The following is a 21,301-nucleotide window of genomic DNA, read 5'->3' on the forward strand; positions in this document are numbered from 1 at the left end:
GCCTATTAATACCTGCATGAGAGATACAAGTAATCCTCGACTTATGGCCATCGAGCTCAATTTTTTTGTTGCTAAGTGAGATACTTGTTAAGTGAATTTTACCCAATTTTACAACCTTTCTCACCACAGTTGTTAAGTTAATCACAAGGTTGTTAAGTGAATCTGGCTTCCCCATTGACTCTGTTTATCCAAAGTTTGCAAAAGGTGATTCCATGACCTGGGACACCGCAACCGTCATAAATATGAATCAGTCGCCAAGCAGGGGAATTTTTGATTACATGACAGTGGGGATGCTAGAAAGTGTGGAAAACAGTTGTAAGTCACCTTTTTCAGTACCGTTGTAAGTGTGAAGTCACTAAATGAACTGTGGTAAGTCAAGGACGACCTGTATACCAGCGAATCATAGAGCTATAGACTAAACTGTGAGATTGAAAAGTCCGATCTTGGCAGCTTTCAGACGTGTGGACTTCAACTCCCAGAATTCCCCAGCCAGTCATGGGAATTGAAGTCCATACTTCTGAAACCTGAGACTGAGATTCAGTTGCAAATGTCCATCAATGTGACTCGGTTGCTGAGCCCCCAAAGAGGGGACAGTTTGACCGTCAGAACTTCAAATTCAGGTCATAAGTATCCCATAGGAGGATCTGTCAGAACTTCAGTCAGCCACTAAGTGGCTAGTCATAAGTTGAGGACTACCTATATGAAAACCATAAGGCACCACACAGACCCCAAGGGCCTATAATTCTTTCAATATTAATTACTTCAACAACATAGAATATAGAATAACAAATTTGGAAGGGATCTCGGAGATCTTCTAGTCCAACCCCCTGCTCAAGCAAGAGACTCTATACCATTTCAGATAAAAGGCGGTCCAGTCTCTTTTTGATGGACCACCCACGATTTCTGAAGGTAATCCGTTCTGTCGGTTGATTGCTCTCACTGTTAGGACATTTCTCCTTAGTTCTAGGTTTCTTCTCTCCTTCTCTCCTTTTTTATTTATAAAAAAGTTTTATTTTTACATTCATATCCAACAACTCATCCAATGTACAGTCATATACGATTAGTCAGGCTTGCCCAGTCACCACCCCCTCCTTTTAACTCTCTTCCCTCTTCTACTTTCCAGACCTTCCTCCCCTTCTCTTATCTACGTCCTCTCCTCCCTCCACCCTACACCTTCCTTCTCCCTCTTCTACCCCTCTTCCTTCCTCTTCTCCCTCTTCTCCCCCTCTTCTCCTCTTTCCTACCTCCTTACTCTCTCCTCTTTTCTCCCTCCCCACCATTCTAAAATGGTAGTTGGGCAGACCCGACCCTACATTAATTATATTTATACATCTTCAATAATCCCTGTACATTAACCATCACTCCATCCTCTACCCTCAACCCCCCCACACAATTCCCTCCCCTTAGCCCCCACAACTTCCCAGAACAAAATGCAGGGTATCAAAACTAACAATCATAATCCAAAATAAATCCTAAATTATAATCTCCAGTCACTCCACACATAATCACAAAATAGTTGTAAACCTAATTTTGCGTAGCTTCTTTTCCAAAAACACCACACTACTAACCAGAGCATATAAAACATTTGCTAGACCAATTCTAGAATACAGCTCACCTGTTTGGAACCCTCACCACATCTCTGACATCAATACAATTGAACGTGTCCAGAAATATTTTACAAGAAGAGTTCTCCAGTCCTCTGAAAACAACAAAATACCTTATCCCACCAGACTTGAAATCCTAGGCTTAGAAAACTTGGAATTCCGTCGCCTTCGACAAGACCTAAGTTTAACTCACAGAATCTCTATTGTTTTTTTTTTTTTTTTTTTTTTTTTTATTGAAAGAGTTTTAAAAAAAACAAAAACATTTTCCCCCTTTTTTTCCCCCTCCCTCCCAAAAAAAAAAAAAAAACAAAACATCCCCTCCTCCCCACCCCGGCTTCCGGGTCAATCACAAGGTAAAGTCCAATCCAAATAACCACATCCAAAGCTTTTCGTCTCCCAACCCCCTCCCCATTACATAAAATAACTTTCTAATTATTCAAAGGCAATCTGATATTTCTTAATCTGATATCTGTTTTGTAGATAATCAATCCATTTTTTCCATTCAATTAAATATCTTTCCTGCGTATTGTCTTTTAAAAACGCTGAGATTTTAGCCATCTCAGCCAAGTTAATAACTTTCAATATCCATTCTTCTATTGTAGGTATCTCTTCTTTCTTCCAGTATTGTCCAATCAACAGTCTTGCTGCTGTTATTAAGTTCAAAATCAGTTTAGTCTCAATCCCTGTACAATCCATTATAATTCCCAAAAGGAAAAATTGTGGCAGGAACTTTATCTTCTTCTTCAGTACATTTTGAATAATCCACCAAATTCTTATCCAAAAGACCTTAATTTTCTTGCAAGTCCACCAAATATGAAAATATGTAGCATCATCACAATCACACCTCCAACATTTCGCTTGGATATTAGGATACATACATGATAATTTTTTGGGATCTAAATGCCATCTATAAAACATCTTATAAAAATTTTCCCTTAAATTCTGTGCTTGTGTAAACTTAACATTTCTAACCCAAATTTTCTCCCATGTTTCCAACATTATTGGTTCCTGAATATTCTGTGCCCATTTTATCATACAATCCTTTACCAAATCCTTTTCGAATCTATTTCAAGCAACACATTATACAATCTCTTTATATGCTCGTGGGTCTGATTTCTAATTTGCTTTATTAAATTTTCCTCCTTTGCATTATACCAATTTTTGATCTTCTTTCCATCTAGCACTTATTTGCCCATATTGAAACCAAGTATAATTCCTCCCTTCTTCATTTAATACCTGTAATGATTTTAATTGCAATCTACCTCCTTCAGCATACAAAAGTTCTTTATATGTAATCATTTCCTGTTTCTGTTCTATATTTATATTCTCTATTGCATGTCTAGGGCTCGCCCATATAGGAATCTTATAATCTAATTTATAGGAATATTTATTCCAGACCCAAAAGAGCACTTCTCAACACATGATTCTTAAAAGCCCTATCCACTTTTTCCATAAAATAAGTACGCATGCCATCCATATAACAAGTCATAACCTTCTATATTCAAAATTCTTTCCTCTGTTAAGTTAAACCAGTCACTTATTACTGAGAGGGTTACTGCTTCATAATATAGTTTAAAATTAGGCATTCTTAAACCACCTCTTTCCCGTGAATCCTGTATTATTTTCATTTTAACCCTCGCCTTTTTACCCTGCCATATAAATTTATTAATCCCACTCTGCCAATCTTCCAAATTTTTATCCTTTTTAATTATAGGTATCATCTGGAACAGAAACAAAAATCTAGGTAACACATTCATTTTAATAGCCGCAATCCTTCCCAATAGGGATAACTGCAATTTCTTCCAGCCATTCATATCATTCTGAACTTTTTGCCATAGCAAGTCATAATTATTCTTATAAAGTTTCTTGTTCGATGAGCTAATATAGACCCCTAAATATTTAACCTTTTTTACTACCTCAAATCCTGTCATTTCCTCTAGTTTTTGTTTCTGTTGTATAGACATATTTTTAATTATCACTTTTGTTTTTTTCTGATTTATTTTAAATCCTGATACCTTTCCATATTTATCAATTACTTCCAACAAAAATCTACTTGAATTTATAGGATTCATTAACGTAACCACTACATCATCTGCAAAAGCTCTAACTTTGTACTCATATTGTCTAATCTTAATTCCTCTATTTTCATTAATTCTCGTATTTTATCTAATAATGGTTCCAGAGTCAAAACAAACAATAATGGTGATAAGGGACATCCCTGTCTTGTTCCTTTCGCAATCTTAATAACTTCTGTCAAACTACCATTTACTATAATCTGTGCTGTTTGCTCTCCATAAATCGCTTTAATTATTCTAATAAAACAGTCTCCAAATTGCATTTTCTCTATTAATTTAAATAAAAAATCCCAATGCAATCGATCAAAGGCTTTCTCTGCATCCAAAAAATAAGTGCCGCTTGAAGTATTCTTCTTTTCCAAATATTCCAATATATTAATAATCTGTCTAACATTATTCCTCATCTGCCTCCCTTTTATGAAACCAGATTGATCAGTATGAATTCTTTGTTGTAAAACTAACATTAATCTATTTGCTATTATTTTTACAAAAATCTTATAATCATTATTTAAAAGTGAAATCGGCCTATAGTTACCAGGTTTAGAGCAGTCTTGCTCCTCTTCGGTATCAGTGAAATAAAAGATGTTTTCCATGACGGGGTATTCCACCCTAATTGTATCTGATTAAATAATTCTTTAAGTGGGCCTAATATTTCATCCTGTGTTTTTTATAATAAGTTGCTGTAAGACCATCTGTACCAGGGTTTTCCCATTTTAATTGTTTAATTGCCTCCACTATTTCTCCAGTAGCTATCGGCGGTTCAGCTCCTCCTCTGTTCTAATGTTAGAATATTCACCTTATAATCTTTCAAATAATCATAAATATCCCTATCCAATATTTTGTCTTTTGCATATAGTGCAGTATAAAATTCTGAGAATGCCTTTTAATTTTATCCTGTTGATATGTCTCTTTACCTTTATATTCTATTTTTGTATGACACGTGCTTTCTGTTTCTTCCTTAAATTATATGCCAACCATCTCCCAGGTTTATTTGCATTACAAAAGTATTATGTTTAGCATATTGTATATTCGTTGCCACCTGGTCTGCCATTAACATATTAAATTGACTCTGTAATATTTTTATAGCCTCTTTAAGTTTATGATCTTGTGGGTTTTGAATTAATAACTGTTGCTTCCTTTGAATTTCTTCTTCCAAATATCTACGCTGCTTTTGTTTATTATTCCTTTGCCTGTTGTCCAAATAAAATCAATATCACTCTAATAAACGCTTTGCTCGCTTCCCACACAGTTCCTATAGGTGTCCCTTTGTACATATTAAAATCAAAAAATTCTTTTAACTGTTTCTTACAATAAGTTACATTATCCTCATATCTAAACAGATTTTCATTCAACCTCCATGTTCTACCACCTTTTTTCCCTTGTAATAATTCCATCCATACTGGGCTATGGTCAGTTAAACACCTCGAAAATATCTTCGTTTTCTTCACCCTAGAAAGCAAGTCATTAGAAATTAAAATAAAATCAATGCGTGAAAAAGATTGATGCCTATCAGAAAAAAGTAAAATCTCTCTCATCTGGATTCCGTAACCTCCATATATCTCTAAACTCAAAGTCTTCCATCATTTCAAAAAAAGATTTTGGTAATTTTGCATGTATAGGTATCTTCTTGGAGGAAGTTCTCTTTCTTGTATCAATTACTCCATTCCAGTCTCCTAATAAAATAAACGAACTATAATCCCAGAGGGTCAACCTCTCATGTAACATTTTGTAAAACTTTTCTTGTTGCTGATTAGGTGCGTAAATACCTATCAACAAAGTCTTTTGCATCTATCACCAGTTCAATAGCAATAAATCTTCCTTGAATATCTGCCTCAATTAGCTTAGCTGGTATATCCTTCCTGATATATACAACAATTCCATGCTTCTTTTCCAAAGCTGATGCAACAAAATGGTTACCCAATTTTGAATTAACTAAATATTTTTGGTCTGATAATTTTATATGTGTCTCTTGCAAACAAATCACATCATTTTTAAATTGTTTCAAGTAGTGAAATATTTTCCTTCTTTTCTGAGCTGAATTCAAGCCATTAACATTCCATGACAAGATTCTATTTGCCATTACTGGCCTCCTGAAGCTTTGAAGCAGACAACGGAAGCTCCTCCTCCGGTATCTTCCGTCTAGCTCCTCCCACAGCTTCCATAATGGGATCCTGACTTTTACTTTGAGACTGTTGCTCTTCTTTACGCTTAAGGGCTCCTCTTGTCACCCTTTGCTCTTGTGGTTCCTCTAATACTGGCAGCAATAAAGGCTCTTGGGTCACCACGCCTTCTTGAGTCTCTTGAAGTTGGAAATGCAACAGATCTCTCAGTCAAATAAGTATTTAGAAGATGAAATGAAAGGTGTTCAGAAAAAAGTGGATCAAAATGAAGATCAGGTTGTGATATTACAATATAAACTTATGGAAGGAGCTCTTAGAATTCGTGGTATGCGAGAAGAGCGTGGAGAAGACTTAAGAAAAATTATATCAGAAGCATTGGCTGAATTTATTGAAGCGGACCCCCAAGAGGTAGCTTACCAAATTGATAAAATATATAGAGTTAATTCTTGGATTGCAAGACAGAGAAAGCTTCCTCGGGACATTGTGGTTTATTTTGTGAAAAGGACTATGAGAAATCAAATTCTGCAAGTTTCATATCAGACAACTTTAAAAATTGGAGAACAGGAGTTGAAGGTGTTGAAAGAGATTCCTTCAAAGATGTTAAGAGACAGGAAGCAATTTGCTTTTTTTACACAAGAACTTAAAAAACATCAGATTCAATTCAGATGGGAGGTGCCAGTTGGACTGACACTATTCTATCAAGGAAGGAGATATAGAATTGACACGGTTTTAAAGGCAAAGGATTTTCTTTCTACAGTTTTGAAAGTCGAAATAGAAGTGATAGAAAAACTTCAAGAGACAGAATCTCTATTGTAATGTCCTTCCTGTCAAAGACTACTTCAGCTTTAATTGCAATAATACAAGGGCAACCAATAGATTTAAACTTAATGTAAACCGCTTTAATCTAGATTGCAGAAAATATGACTTCTGCAACAGAATCATCAGTGCTTGGAATACTTTACCTGACTCTGTGGTCTCTTCCCATAATCCTAAAAGCTTTAACCAAAAACTTTCTACTATTGACCTCACCCCATTCCTAAGAGGACCATAAGGGGCGTGCATAAGCGCACAAACGTGCCTACCGTTCCTGTCCTATTGTTTTTCTTTTCTTCTTCCTATATATGTTTATATGTGTATATACTATATAATCTTTTTGTATGATGTTGTGACAAAATAAATAAAATAAAAAAATAAAACAATTCCCCTCTCCTTCAAAAATATATCTAATACAAATTCTCCTTAGTTAGTTTCCATCCACTGCTTCTTGTCCTGCCTTCAGGGGCTTTGGAAAATAGTTTGACTCCCTCATCTTTGTAGGAACCTCTCAAATATTAGAACGTTGAGATTGTTGCTGGAAATATTGGAACCACTGAGATTCCAACTCTCCAGCTAAAACCATTGAACAATAGGATGCCCAAATGATTCTTTCTAGACAAGATCTTCTTGATGCTGATTTGTTGGGTCACAATGAATCAATCAATCGATCGATCATTTTAACACAATGGATTGAAACGTAAGGGATGGTTTTGGAAGATTTCTAATCTTTGGAGTTGCTTCACGCTCTTATTTCTTGGTTTTCCTGAGTCATGAAAAAAATGAAAATGATCAGAAATTTTCAAACATGCAAAAATAACAGGATAACAGAGTTGGAAGGGACCTTTAAGATCTTCTATTCCAACCCCCCTGCTGAAGCAGGAGGCCCTATACCATTCTAGACTGATGGTTTTTCAATGTCTTCTTAAAAATCTCCAGGGATGGGGCACCCACGATTTCTGAAGGCAAAAGCTATTCCACTGGTTGATTGTTCTCACTGTCAGGAAGTTTTCCCTTATTTCTAGGTTGGATCTCTCCTTGATTAGTTTCCATCTTGCCTTCCTTTGGGGAATAGGTTGACCCATTCTTCTTTGTGGCAGCCTCTCAGATATTGAAAGGTGGTTATAATAATATAATATAACAACAGAGTTGGAAGGGACCTTGGAGGCCTTCTAGTCCAACCCCCTGCCCAGGCAGGAAACCCTACACCACTTCAGACAAACGGTTATCCAACATCTTCTTAAAAACTTCCAGTGGTGGAGCATTCACAACTTCTGCAGGCAAGCTCTTTCTATGGATTAATTGTTCTAACTGTCAGGAAATTTCTCCTTAGTTCTAGGTTGCTTCTCTCCTTGATTAGTTTCCACCCATTGCTTCTTGTTCTACCCTCAGGTGCTTTGGAGAACAGCCCGACTCCCTCTTCTTTGTGGCAACCCCTGAGATATTGGAACACTGCTATCATGTCTCCCCTAGTCCTTCTTTTCAATAAACTAGACATACCCAGTTCCTGCAACCGTTCTTCGTATGTTTTAGCCTCCAGTCCCCTAATCATCTTTGTTGCTCTTCTCTGCACTCTTTCTAGAGTCTCAACATCTTTTTTACATTACGGCGATCAAAGGTTTTCATGTCACCCTTAATTCTTCTTTTCAGATGTGCTCACTAGAGGAAGCCAATAAATAATGTCAAACAGGGCATCTTTAGACACTACGGTAGAACGTCTCTTCCAAATTCCCCACAAAAGAATAGACACCATTCATTCCAAGCTTTTGGGTATAATGCTTCATCTTGAGCCAGATCTATAGCATGTAAATAGTTCATTTGCTATAGCTACTCGCTGAACATTATGAATTCTGTTTTTTCAGCTATCATGTAGCATCAATAGAGCTAGGATAGGGGATATCTGAGCCTGTAGCAGAAGAGGTTCTTGAGAAAGGGGATTTATACATTCACAAGGAAGGAACAGATGGCGAATGCAAGCAGTTATGTACTATGAGACTGCCCTCTCCTTGCCACCTCTGTCCCTGCTACCCATATCTGATGCCAACCAGATTAGATGACCCTTGTTACCTTCTGGGATATCTGAATAAGGCATTAAACACCAGGGTACCACCTTGACTTTCAGTGTCAAGTTAGACATATCTTCACCCCACTCATTAACACAGTATCAGGCCTGGAAACCATACTAGGCCGTAGGTTTCCAGACGCTGCCATATTTTTCCCCTGAGGGGAAGAAGAAGGGTTTATTTATTTATTTATTTATTAAACTTTTATACCGCCCTTCTCCCGAAGGACTCAGGGCGGTGTACAGCCAAGATAAAAAGCAATAAGTATACAAAGTTAAAAATCAGTTTAAAATACCTATTCAATAGTGGCCGAATTAAAACCGTCAAATTGACCAACCTAAAATACCCCATATAAAATTACAGAAGATTTAAAAATTTAAAATTTAAAATTTAGAAATTTAAAAAATCTAAAAAATCAGGGTTGATGGGTACGGTAACATTCTTCAAGCGGTCAAGGTCGGATTATGTTCACATCTGCAGAAGGAGTGGCAGGAAGAGGTTTCGAATAAAGTGGAAGGACGTTGGACCAGCAAAGGGGCTAGAGAGGTGGGACTCTTGGGGTTTGTATAACTGGGAAAAGAATCCGGAAGTTTCGGTTTTGGAATTTCACTCATCGTGTGCCAGTTTCCTCATGCTAGTAAAGAACTTTGAAAGACAATGGCTTCTGAGGTTTTTTTTTATGCAGAAGAGGTTTTTCTGGAACCTTGACATTATTCCAAAACTGAAACTTCCGGATTCTTTTCCCAGTTATACAAACCCAAGAGTCCACCCCACTAACCCCTTTGCCGGTCACATGGTCCAACGTTCTTCCACTTTATTCGAAACCTCCTCATGCCACTCCTTCTGCAGATGTGAACACCATCTGACCTTGACCGCTTGAAGAATGTTACCGTACCCCTCAACCCCCCTTCTTCCCCTCAGGGGAAAAATGTGGCAGCATCTGGAAACCTATGGCCTAGTATGGTTTCCAGGCCTGACGCATAGCAAGGCCTGACACATACATAGTACAGGTAGTCCTTGCTTAGCAGCCAATTGCTTAATGACTATTCAAAATTAAAATGTATTTCGAAAAAGCTTCTTGCTACCTATCCTCAAAGTTGCGGCGGACATACACAGCCCTATAGTCATGTGACTGCATTTTGAGTGGTGGGCAACCAGATCTCTGTTACGACCCGTTACAGAGTCCCACGCCTACGCAATCACAATTTACAATTGTGTTTTCCAGCAGAAAACGGCAAAAACGTACATTGGATGTGCGAGATTCACTTAATGACCCTGTTATTCACTTAACGACCATGGTGACTTGCTTTATGACAGTCATAAAACATCAACTCCCGTTAAGTGGTGCCTCGACTTACAACTTCAATGACTTACAACTCGAATCCCAGGCTCTATTGTAATGACAAGTCGAGGATTACCTGTAGTATTGATGGTGGAATTGGTGGTGTAGGATGCAGTGTGTGTGTATGTGTGAGAAGTCTGAAATGAAGAGACCTCTTTTCAATATTAACCCAAGCTGTTGCATGAGTTTGGACACTAACAGGGTGGTTGATGGTGGCATAATACTGATGCTGAAAACCCTGTTTCCTTAGAGATGGCAGACACTCAGAGTGAAAGGACTTCCAGTGCAGATATGAAGAAAGCAGTGGAAGATCTGCCATCATCACCTCCTCCTCCTCCTCTTCCTCACCTCCAGGACTCTCCCGCTGTCCCTGTGACACAGGATTCCAGTTCTCTTCCTTTACCTCCGCCTAAAGAATCTTTCTCCAAGTTCTACCAGCAACGCCAAGTGAATGAGTTGAAAAGACTTTACCGCCACATGCATCCTGAGCTAAGGAAAAATCTGGAAGAGGCTGTGTCAGAAGACCTGGCAGAAATTTTGAGTCCAGATGACCCTAATGAGCCAGTCACGGCTACTCCAGATGCGGTGGTTCCAGGCGAAGTTCAATCCATGCGTTGGATCTTTGAGAACTGGTCCCTGGACTCCATTGGGGAACGCCAAGCTGCTAAAAAGATGTCTGAGGAGGAAGCCATCCCAAGTGGAGATGTAAAGAACAGGTCCATGAGGTTTGAAAGCCAGCCTTCCAACGGAGACGGGCTGCTCACTTCGGCCAAAGCATCGGAGCTACAAGAAATGAAAGGAGTCGTACATACAGCTCGGTGGTTATTTGAAACTCAACCTTTAGATTCTTTAAAAAAAATGTACCTGGATGAGACAGATGTGCAAGAAGTACTCTTGAAAGAACCTGTTGAGAGAGGGGATGTGAAAGGAGCAGCACAACTCTTTGAAACTCATTCCTTAGAAGCTTTGGGTCACTGCAACTCTGTGGAAGAGGAGAACATCTTACAGCTCAAGTCAGAAATTCAGGAACTCAAAGGGGGCATCAAGAAAACCATCAAGCTTTTCCAGACTGAACCCATCTGTGCTCTCCAGGATAAGACAGGAAGCATTCATGAGATCAAATCCATCTGCAGAGAAGAAATACACACCAACTCTGTGAAGACGGCTCGGTGGCTGTTTGAAACCCAGCCATTGGATACCATCAACAAAGATACTTCCAAAGTACAGGTTATTCGTGGAATATCTCTAGAGGAAGCTGCCAAGGGAAATGTCAGCGGAACAAAATGGGTGTTTGAAACTCAGCCTCTAGATGCCATAAAGGAATTCACAGTGTCCGAAGAAGATTTCAAAGCTTCTCCAGATCTTATCCAGGGAGCTGATGTCAGCAAACAGTGCCTACTTTTTGAGACTCAACCTCTTGACAGTCTGAAAGGTGAATCCTCCAACAGCCCTCCAGCTAAGGAAGAAGTTATCAAAGGGGACGTGAAATCAACTCTCTGGTTATTTGAAACCCAACCTATGGAAACCCTGAGGGACCATTTTGAAGTTGGGCATTTAAAAAGAGTAGAGCTTTCAAAAGATGAGAAAGGAGCTGTGAAGCAAACAAAGCATCTTTTTGAGACCTGCCCTTTCGGAAGCATCTCAAAAGCTCCAGCTGAAGATTGCTCTACTACACCTGTCCAAGAGGTAGAGAAAGGGGATGTGAAAGCATTCAAGAGCCTCTTTGAGACACTTCCTCTGGATTGCATCAGGCAAGTCAGCACTGAGGAGGTCACCAAGGGAGAAGAAGACATCCCTTCTGGGCAGGTGAAAAATAATCAACTCCTGTTGGAAACAACACCTTTGTATGCCATTAAGGACTGCTTTGGCCACTTCCACCAGGTCACATCTGTGAGTAGAGACGAGGAAGTGACCAGCGGAGGTGTGAAGAACTACAAATGGATGTTTGAAACCAAACCTTTAGATGAGTTTGATGGGAGCATCCAAAAAGTGGATGTGATCAAGGGCATCACTAAGCAAGAGATAATGGCTGGAGATGTTCAGACAGGCAAGTGGCTCTTTGAAACCCAACCCATTGATGTCATCCACAGCCAAGTCAACCAAGCAGAGCAGAAAAGGGAAGTTTCTCAAGGAGGAGATGTCAAGACTTGTCGATGGTTGTTTGAGACACAACCGATTGATGCCCTATGTGAAAAAGATGAAATGAAGGAGAGCCCAGAAGAGCCTGTGCCTCAAGCTGATGTCAAATCATATACATGGATGTTTGAAACTCAACCTCTGGATAGCCTGAAAGGTCAAGAAGAACAACACTTACAAGTCAGAAAGACCTTCCACCAGGAAGAATTACAAGGGGTAGACGTGAAAACTGTCCGGCACCTCTTTGAAATTACTGAACCTCTGTCCAGTAATATCCCTGGAAATAGTCAGAAAATTATCAGATGCTCCAGCAGGGTGGAGATACAGTCTGGAGAGGTGTCCAGAGTAAAAGAATTCTTTGAAGCCAAACCTTTGGATACAGCAGCTAAATCAAGGGCAGTCATGAAAGAAAGCCCAGTAGATGGAAGCATTGAACCTGGGGCTGTGCCCAAGTTCACTTGGCTCTTTGAAAACTGCCCCATGGATACTTTGAAGAGCAATGTCGAGGGTCTCCAAGAGGCCACTCTGGAAAAGAACATTCAAGGTGGAGATGTTGGGGGCAAAAGATTCATTTTTGAAACCTTCTCTCTTGATCAGATCCACGAAAAAGAGAATGAGGCGCAAATCCAAAAAGTCTGTGAGGAAACATCAAGAAAAGCCAATGTCAACTCATGCATTATGCTGTTCGAGACCCAGCCCCTCTATGCTATTCAGGACAAAGACGGGGGATACCATGAAGTCACCTCGGTGAAAAAGGAAGAAGTCATAAAAGGTGATGTGAAAGGTGCCCGATGGCAATTTGAGACGAAACCATTGGATAAAATCAAGAAAGATGAAGAGGTTTTTGTGATCCGAGCTGTAACGCAACAAGATTTCAAGAGGGGAGATGTCCAGTCAGCTAGATGGAGATTTGAAACAGAGCCTCTCGATTCCATTGCTGAAGAAACGAGGCCTACCTTGAAGAGTGTTGAGGATGTACAGAAGGGAGATGTCCAATCTAACAAGCAACTTTTCGAGTCAGAACAACTCAGCCAAAAGAAGTACGTGAGGATGGTTAGCGTCAGTGATGTCCAGCAAGGAGATGTAAGGACGTCCACCTGGCTTTTTGAAAATCAACCCATGGATTCCTTAAAAGGAGATTCTGAAAGTGCCTGTAGCTTGACCACAGTCCAGAGAGAAGATATCCAGAAAGGAGCCGTCAAACGCTGCACTTGGCTCTTTGAGACTCAACCAATGGACAGTCTCAAAGACACAGAGGCTTCAGCAAGCACAGAGTCCCTGGAAGGAATTCCTCAGGCCTGTGTAAAAAGCACTACATGGTTGTTTGAAAGTACCCCTCTGGATAAATTCAGCTCTCTTCAATGCAGCAGAGAGACAGAGGCAAAAGAGAGGACATCATCAGATACTTTGGAACTGTTATTCTCCCATCAACTGATCCAAAAAAATGGCATCCTTATTGAAGCCAATAATACCAAGGGCATCAAGATGGCGGCATACCACTTTAGTAACCAGGAAACTCCCAAAGTTCAAAAGGAATTGGTTGTAGAAGACAATTTGCAAATGGTCTTGTTACAACTCCTTCAGAATACTAACGTGGAGGCCTGGGGGTTGCTAGTGCAAGAAGAGGAGAATGGCGGTATCAAAATTAATCCCATACAGCTGTTGGACTTTGACAAAGCTGAGAAGAGCAAAGAGGAGATGAGGAACAACATAGCAAGGAATCTTCAAGAACTTCTTAACCAAGAGATCTCAGTTAAGAAAGGAATAGTTATGCAGGAGACAGACAAAGGATCAACAAAGGTGATTATTTATTCCCTCCGTCAGTGGGTGGCTGAACAGCCTACATTTGTGAAAGGCGATGTAAAGTCAGTGATCGGGAATCTTCTGACTTCTTCACAAGAGCAGAGAACCACAGCAACCATCAGACGAGAGGACAATGAGAAGGGGAACGTCCAACTGTATACTCGCTGCATTGAGAAGGGAGATCTTGACTACTTAAAGAACCTCCAGAGGGAGTCAGAGATAGAATCGCTGGTTTCTACACAAGCAAAAGAAGAACCGCCAAAAATCGGGCAAGAGGTCGTGGCACCAACCATGGTGCAGAACAAGGAAGGTGTGATGACCGCAGATGTGGTCCAAGGGAATCATGACTGCTCTGAGCAAGCATTCTTGTGGAAGACCAAAGAAGGTATGTCAGTAAGAGAAGTCCCCCACACAAATCATCAAGGTTGTACTCCCTTTCATTCGGCACAATGTGGGACCTCATCCTCATCCAAAGAAAGCATAGTTCCTCCAGCTGTCACATTGCCCTTCCACTGGGTGGAAGGAGCCCAAAATAGTAGCCAAAGAACACCAGGACAACAAATAATCCTGGAAGATGGGAAGGGAAGAACATCCATGCAAGTGGCAGATCAGAAGATAGTTGAAGTTCTCCACAGCTTCAAGGCAGGAGAAGCCAACTCAACAACAGTTCAATCCCCAACGCAGGTTCCTGGGAACGATCTTCAAGCTGCAATGCACAGCCTAAGGAAAGCCACAGCAGAAGCCAAAACTCTGCAGCAGCAAGTGCAGAGTAAGCTGCAAAAGATGACTGACAACACGCAACCGGGCGGCACCCAACCCTGCGATGCAATGATGCAAAGCCCAGTGCCCAAAGAAGGCTGTGAGCCCAGCAAGCGACTGCCGAGTAGCAAAGTGCCCTCTTCTAGATCGCAGGAGGTGTTCGAGCCTGGTGTCAATCTATCTCAGAAGAGCCCGGCGTCCTTGCCCCTAAAGGTCAGTGACCCTGAGGAAAGACAGGGAGGGACAGAGCCTTTTGTGGCCCACCAAGCTGGCCAAGTGTTACCTAGGACAGATCTTAGTATTAAAGATGGCCTTTACACAGCCAAGCCCGTGATGTCCTATGTAAATCCATTCCTTGAATCGGACTACCAAGAGCACTCCGTTCCTGAAGAACGTGAGCAAGACGTTATAATCAGAGGGGATGTAAAGACAGCGATCAGAGCTCTGCAGAATGCTGCAACTGAGCAGAGACAAGTCGAGAAAGAGGACGTGGTCCGTGGCAACTTAAAAGCCGCGCTCGAGTCTCTGGAGAAGTCTAACGTTAATGTGTCCCAAGGGGACTTTAAGGCAGCCATGATATACAGAAACGCAGGGCAGTCACATTCCATGGGTAAAAAGAAACAGGAGGTTGAGTGTCTTAGTGGCCAGGCAGTTACTGTAGCTATGGCACCTACAAACTCACTAGGTGTTAATGACTTTCCTCCTCCTCCTCCTCTTCCTCCAGCTTCATTGATGAGACCTGATGTCCACGCAGCCTCATCCCAACCAAGACAGGCTGAAGTTCAGTGCTGTTCCCCATCCATGCAGCCATGTGACCTCAAAACTCCCTTGTCTTCCCCAACCAAAACAGGCCACCAGAGACCATCAGAGAAGCCCCAACTGCCACCCAAGCCTGATGTGATCACCCCACCAAGGAAAAAGCCTGTTATCCCCCCAAAACCAGAATTCCTTTTGAAGGAGGGACTCCCCCAACCTGCTGGTGTCAACAGAGGACAACCAGGAAAAGCACCCCCACTTCCTTCTCCTTCCAAGTCTCCCATCTTGATTGAACAGAACAAGCCAAACACTTCGCCTACAATAAACCAAGCATGTGGAGCTGAGATATGGGGACATTTGGAATGTAGAGGGGATTCCACTATGTGTCCTTCACCCAAAGTGACCGATGTTGAGGACATCAGTGTTGGGAAGAAGTCAATAAAAGATGCCATCAAATTGCCTGTGCAGGATGAAGAAGAGAAATCTAAGGCCAGGAAAGAGGAGAGGGCCAGAGTGGATTTGATTAGCCACAGCTCTTTGTTAGAGGCAATAAAAACTGGACTGGATAGCCCTGAAGGAGGAAATTGTCATCTAACCAAAGACCTTCAAGGGCTCCAGGAGACACTCCAAGAAGAAACTCGATGTTCCTTACCTGAGAAGCAAGATTCTCTCACACCTTTTGAATGCCAAATGAATCTTCCTAATGTAGAAGTTCAGAGAAAGCCATATCTGTCTGCAAAATGCCATGCCAATGTCCTGAGGAAAGGAGCTGTTGTGACACATGTCCCATCATCAAAGTCAGAAAAAACAAGCATAGAATTGCAGGCAGACAGATCAGCACCTGCTCTTTCTTCAGACTTAGAAGCCAAACAGGTCTTTACAGGACATCAGATTGCACACAGTGGTGGCTCAAGAGATCCAGAAACGAAGAATGACTGGGATACAGAGAAGAGAAATCTTGGGGTGGTCATGAGGGAAAAGGCTGGCAAAGAAACTGAAGAAGAACGTCGCAAGAGATTATCCGTCCATAAAGAGGAGATCATGAAAGGAAATGTCGAGGAAGCCATGGAGATATTTGAAAACTTACGGAAACAGGAGGCTCTTGAAGAAATCTTAACACAAGTAAAGGAGTTTGAAGAGGAGACCTCAAAGGTGGACGTCAAAGCCTTGAGAAATCTCTTTGAGAATGTGGCCGATTGGGTGGTAGATGAAAAGCCTCAGCAGACAAGACAGCCCAAAGTAGAGAAACCTGAACAGCTGAAGGAACCTAAAGAAGATTCAGAGAGTGTCTCATCGGTGGAGTTAGCTTTTGAAGATCTGGAGCGAGCCAGTGCTGAGATTGTTCATCTGAAGGAGCAGACCCTAAGCAGACTTCTGGATATCGAAGACGCCATTAAGAAAGCCCTATATTCCATTTCTAACCTCAAGTCTGAATCAGACATAGCTGGACTTTCAGGTCTTCTAAAGGAATCTCTTGGAAGTTCTCAAAGCCTTGCAGCAGGGAACAATATACGCAAAATCAGTATTATATCCAGCAAAGCCAAACAAGAAAAAGGGACACTAAATCCATCATGGGAAGGAGACAAGGTGGCTGATCAGCACGAGGTACCCAAACTGTCCCTAGTAGTTCCACATGTGATTCAGCCTCGGTCAAGTTCTCCTTCTTCTCCGTCCTACATCTCCATTCAATCTGCTGCACGGAAAAATACAGAGTCGCCGCAGATTGTGCCTTTAGTTTCATCCCACCCTATGGAAGTGGCCACTGAAAGAGAGGCATTCTCCCCAAATCTTTTCAGCTCCTTGCCAAGTAAACCAATGAGATCCGATGGCTACGAAAGGACTTTTGGTGAAGGGGATCAGGAGGTCATCCAAATTAAAAAAGGAGGAAGCTTGATTAAACAACAACAGCTCAGCAGCCCTAGGCAGTTGGCTCAACACCTCAATAGTAATGGTACCAAGGAGAAGGACGCAGTCCAAGAGGGAGCTTCTGATTACAACTCCAAGACTTCTTTAAGTGCTTTAAGTCCCTCCAATCCTAGGAGACAGAAAAGTATTCTAGAATTGCAAACGAGCCATGATGGATCCAAACTCTATGGGGCTACCCGGACAGTGACTGAGCAGTACGAGGAGGTAGATGAATTTGGAAACAAAATCATCACATCATCCACAACCGTCACCAAGCAATCAGAGACTCAGACTTCCTCAACTTGCGGCATGGCGTCTTGCCCAACCAGATATGAAGTGACAGCTTCTCCGATACTTCGCCAATATCTCAACAGCCCAGTGAATTTCCCTTCAGATGATGGTCACCAAGAAACAGGAGTGGTTTTTGTCACCTTTAGCAACTCTAAGCCAGTGAAGAAATAAGCAAACGTCCTTGAGCAGAGCTGTTGACGTCAACAAGATCGTTGATGTTGACAATTCAGCGTTCAACCACTTTGATTGGATTTTAAAAGGACTGAAACCCATAAGCAGTGTTATTGTTCTTGTGGCCATTACTGTTTTTTTAAAGAAAGAACAAAAAAACCAACAACCCACCTCTCTTTGCCCTCTGAATAATAGTCTTAACGTTGGACATGAGAGGCGAGAAGATATCCCTTCAAAGCTGGTTCTTGAAGATTAAAAGGACTTCCATTTCAGTAGAAATCCAAGTTTTCAGTTCCAGAGAGAAAAGAAATAGCCAAAACTACAAAATAAAAATACAAATACAAGATTGGGTTCTTTCAACACCAATCATCGCAGCTGAAGATGTTTGCCTTAGGGCATTCATCTGATCAGTGGCAAATTAGAGTCCTCAAGCAATATTTTGAAGATTGTTTTGATTTTTTTTTAAATGTGTGTCTTTAGGTCAGTCTCAATTCCTGGCAATTGCCTGGATTAGTCACTGAATTTTTCTAGGCAACATTTTTGGAAGTGGTTTGCCATTGCCTCTTTCCCAGGGCTGAGAGAGATAGACTGGCCCAAAATCACCCAGCTGAATTCATGCCTGAGGTGGGACTAGAACTCATGGTTTCCTGGTTTCTAGCCTTTTGCCTCAACTATTACACCAAACTGGCTGTCATTTTGAGAAGTATACTAATTTTCTGGCCCATTTTATTATTAGCCTGACAATTTGCTTCTTTCTCTGTTTCCCTTTTTGTATGTCCAGGGAGTTTTCTCTTCCCAAATTCTTTCTCTGATAGAGATACATCACAAAATGAGTGTGGGGGATATTCCCCAAATGAAAGTAGAGAGTTTATCCCTTTTTAGTTTTATTACACTTTTTGGGGGGGCAGATTTGTTAGCACTATTTAGCAAGAGTTACATATTAGGGGTAATTACAGAATTTTAAGAATTTTCCTCATTGCAGTTCCCCCGATGAAAAACAGGGAACATTTTGTCTAATTAAATGAGGAAGGCAGTTAAACATATTTATGATTTTATTATCCTCTTTTTTATTTTAGGATTGTAATTAATTGAATGTTAGTATGTATTTTATTCTAGAGGCATTGCTTCCTTTACCTCTTGCAACCATGTTTAAATCAATTATATAAATTTTATTATGCCTTTTTTGTATATTCTCAACCAAACATTTTAGATATCCTGTGGGGTATTTTTTTAACCCCCATATGAAGATAAACAATGACTTCTGAAAATTAGTCTGTAGTTGTTTTTCTTGTGTTGATTATTTGCTGTATTTTGGCTGGAAGGGTTCAGATTCCTCTGAATTCTCCTTTTATCTTCATGAATTGGTTCAGACTGGTAATAACACTTCTTGAATAAAATATGGCTGGGTATATCCATTCAAACAAAGCCAATAGTTAATAGCAAAACCAACAATTATGGTACTAATCCCTCTACCCAGTGGTGGGATTCATCCAGTTCGCACCAGTTCAGGAGAACCGGTTGTTAACTTTCTGAGCAGTTTGGCAAACTGGTTGTTGGAAGAAATCATTAGGGAAGAGAACCGGTTGTTAAATTACTTGAATCCCACCACTGCCTCTACCCATCCTTTTTCTTTTATGTAAATTTTAGCACACAGAAAAAATGTTTTTCCTGGCATTTGGCAATAAAAAGTTATCAGTGATCACCTACTGTAGAATACCATTTCTTACCATTGGCAACTTTAAGATAGGTGGATCTCAGCTCCCAGAAGTTTCTCTTCGGCATAAATGACTGGAGAATTTTGGGTGTTGAAGTCCACATATCTTAAAGTGACAAAGGCAGAGAAACATTGCTACTGTTGTGTACTATTGTGTTCTTACAATGGCATTGAAAGAAATGGCTTATGACCGGGCCATTGAAATCACATAAAGATCGTTCCATGATGTTTTTTATAATGCAACTGGGCCCTTCATTTAGCGACTGTTCAATTTTATGATGCTGCTGAGGAAAGGACTTACGACAGGTCTTTCTGATAAGTGGTTTACGATAATGAAGTCAAAAGCTTCGAGAAGCACTGGTTTAGAAATGCCAGGAAACATGCCGGGGCATGTTACGAGCCAGTAAAATAAAGCAAAAATAAAATAAAGCAGGTTTTTCTGTTTTCATACAGTAAATCTTCTTCCAGAAAATTGAAGTCACCCACATTATATTCAGGGTTGATTTTGCAAAGTACATGAGAACCATAGACGAAGTTAACTGGAGCCAGAAGTCAAAAAAAAAAAAAAAAGATAGAACCAATTCCCCGCCCCCCCACCCCCATTTTCTATATCCTGAGCTGTTTTCCATGAATCTCAAGATCAAGTTGATGGATTTTTTTTTTATTTGCATTTATATCCCGCCCTTCTCCGAAGACTCAGGGCGGCTTACACTATGTTAGCAATAGTCTTCATCCTATTTGTATATTTATATACAAAGTCAACTTTTATTGCCCCCAACAATCTGGGTCCTCATTTTACCTACCTTATAAAGGATGGAAGGCTGAGTCAACCTTGGGCCTGGTGGGGCTTGAACCTGCAGTAATTGCAAGCAGCTGCTGTTAATAACAGACTGTCTTACTAGTCTGAGCCACAGAGGCCCTTGCTATTGATATGCTGTATTTCTGGCTACAATTCAAGGAGCTGAATTATCGCCTTTAAAGCCTCCACGACTTGGAGTGGATCAGTTCTATTTGAAGGACTGTCTCTCCCCTATTAGATCCACCTTATCTACCTTAACCAGGATGGGAAGTCAGGGCATGTTAAGGGGTGCTATTGATTAGGGAGTTATATATGGTGGGACCACGAAAAAGGACCTTCTTAGCTGTGGCTCCTTCTTTATGGAACGCCATTCTCGCTGAGGCACGGTTGGCTCCCACACTGTTGCGCCTCCTGGGGGATCGGGGTGGAATTTATGGTTTTTTTAATTATATGGTGGATTTTTTGAAATGCTGTAAGCTGCCCGGAGTCATTTAAGTATGAGTTGGGTGGCAATATAAATTTGCTTACTAGATAATAAATAAAAGGTTTATATTTGACTATCTGCTCACTTGCTGTTCACCAGAAGTATTTTAATAGCATTGGCACATTTTGCAGCTTAAGCAGTGTTTTGCCCCGTTTCTTAAGCGAGTTTTGCCCCATTTTACAACCTTTCTTCTTTTACAACCTTCCCATCACTTTACAGTTGCTAAGTGAATCACTGGAGTCGGTAACTTAGTAACACTTATTAAGAGAATCTGGCTTCCCCATTGACTTTGCTTGTCAGAAGGTCACAAAAGCGAATTGCGTAACGCTGAGATACTGCAACTGTCATAAATATGAGTCGATGAATGAACTGTTGTATATCAAGGACTACCTGTATAAGAGTTGCTTTTTTTCCCCTCCCCAAAAAATCCATGAACGTGAAGAGAGGGGAGACGTGAGGAGGAAAG

General features: G+C 40.7%; 1 protein-coding gene across 2 annotated transcripts in view; it reads left to right on the top strand.

Annotated features, from left to right (window-relative positions):
- The window catches only part of XIRP1 (xin actin binding repeat containing 1), a 45,447-nt gene extending 25,387 nt beyond the window's left edge, over positions 1-20,060 (top strand). For both annotated transcript variants that reach the window (XM_058180917.1, XM_058180918.1), the window contains exon 4: positions 10,268-20,060. In XM_058180917.1, coding sequence (XP_058036900.1) covers positions 10,270-17,838 — 7,569 coding nt within the window. In that variant the 5' untranslated portion in view covers positions 10,268-10,269 and the 3' untranslated portion in view covers positions 17,839-20,060. The remainder of the gene's footprint in view (positions 1-10,267) is intronic.
- Positions 20,061-21,301: the final 1,241 nt, after the last annotated feature.

This window comes from Ahaetulla prasina, chromosome 4 (genome assembly GCF_028640845.1).
Source record: "Ahaetulla prasina isolate Xishuangbanna chromosome 4, ASM2864084v1, whole genome shotgun sequence".
In the NCBI taxonomy this organism is placed as follows: Eukaryota; Metazoa; Chordata; class Lepidosauria; order Squamata; family Colubridae; genus Ahaetulla; species Ahaetulla prasina.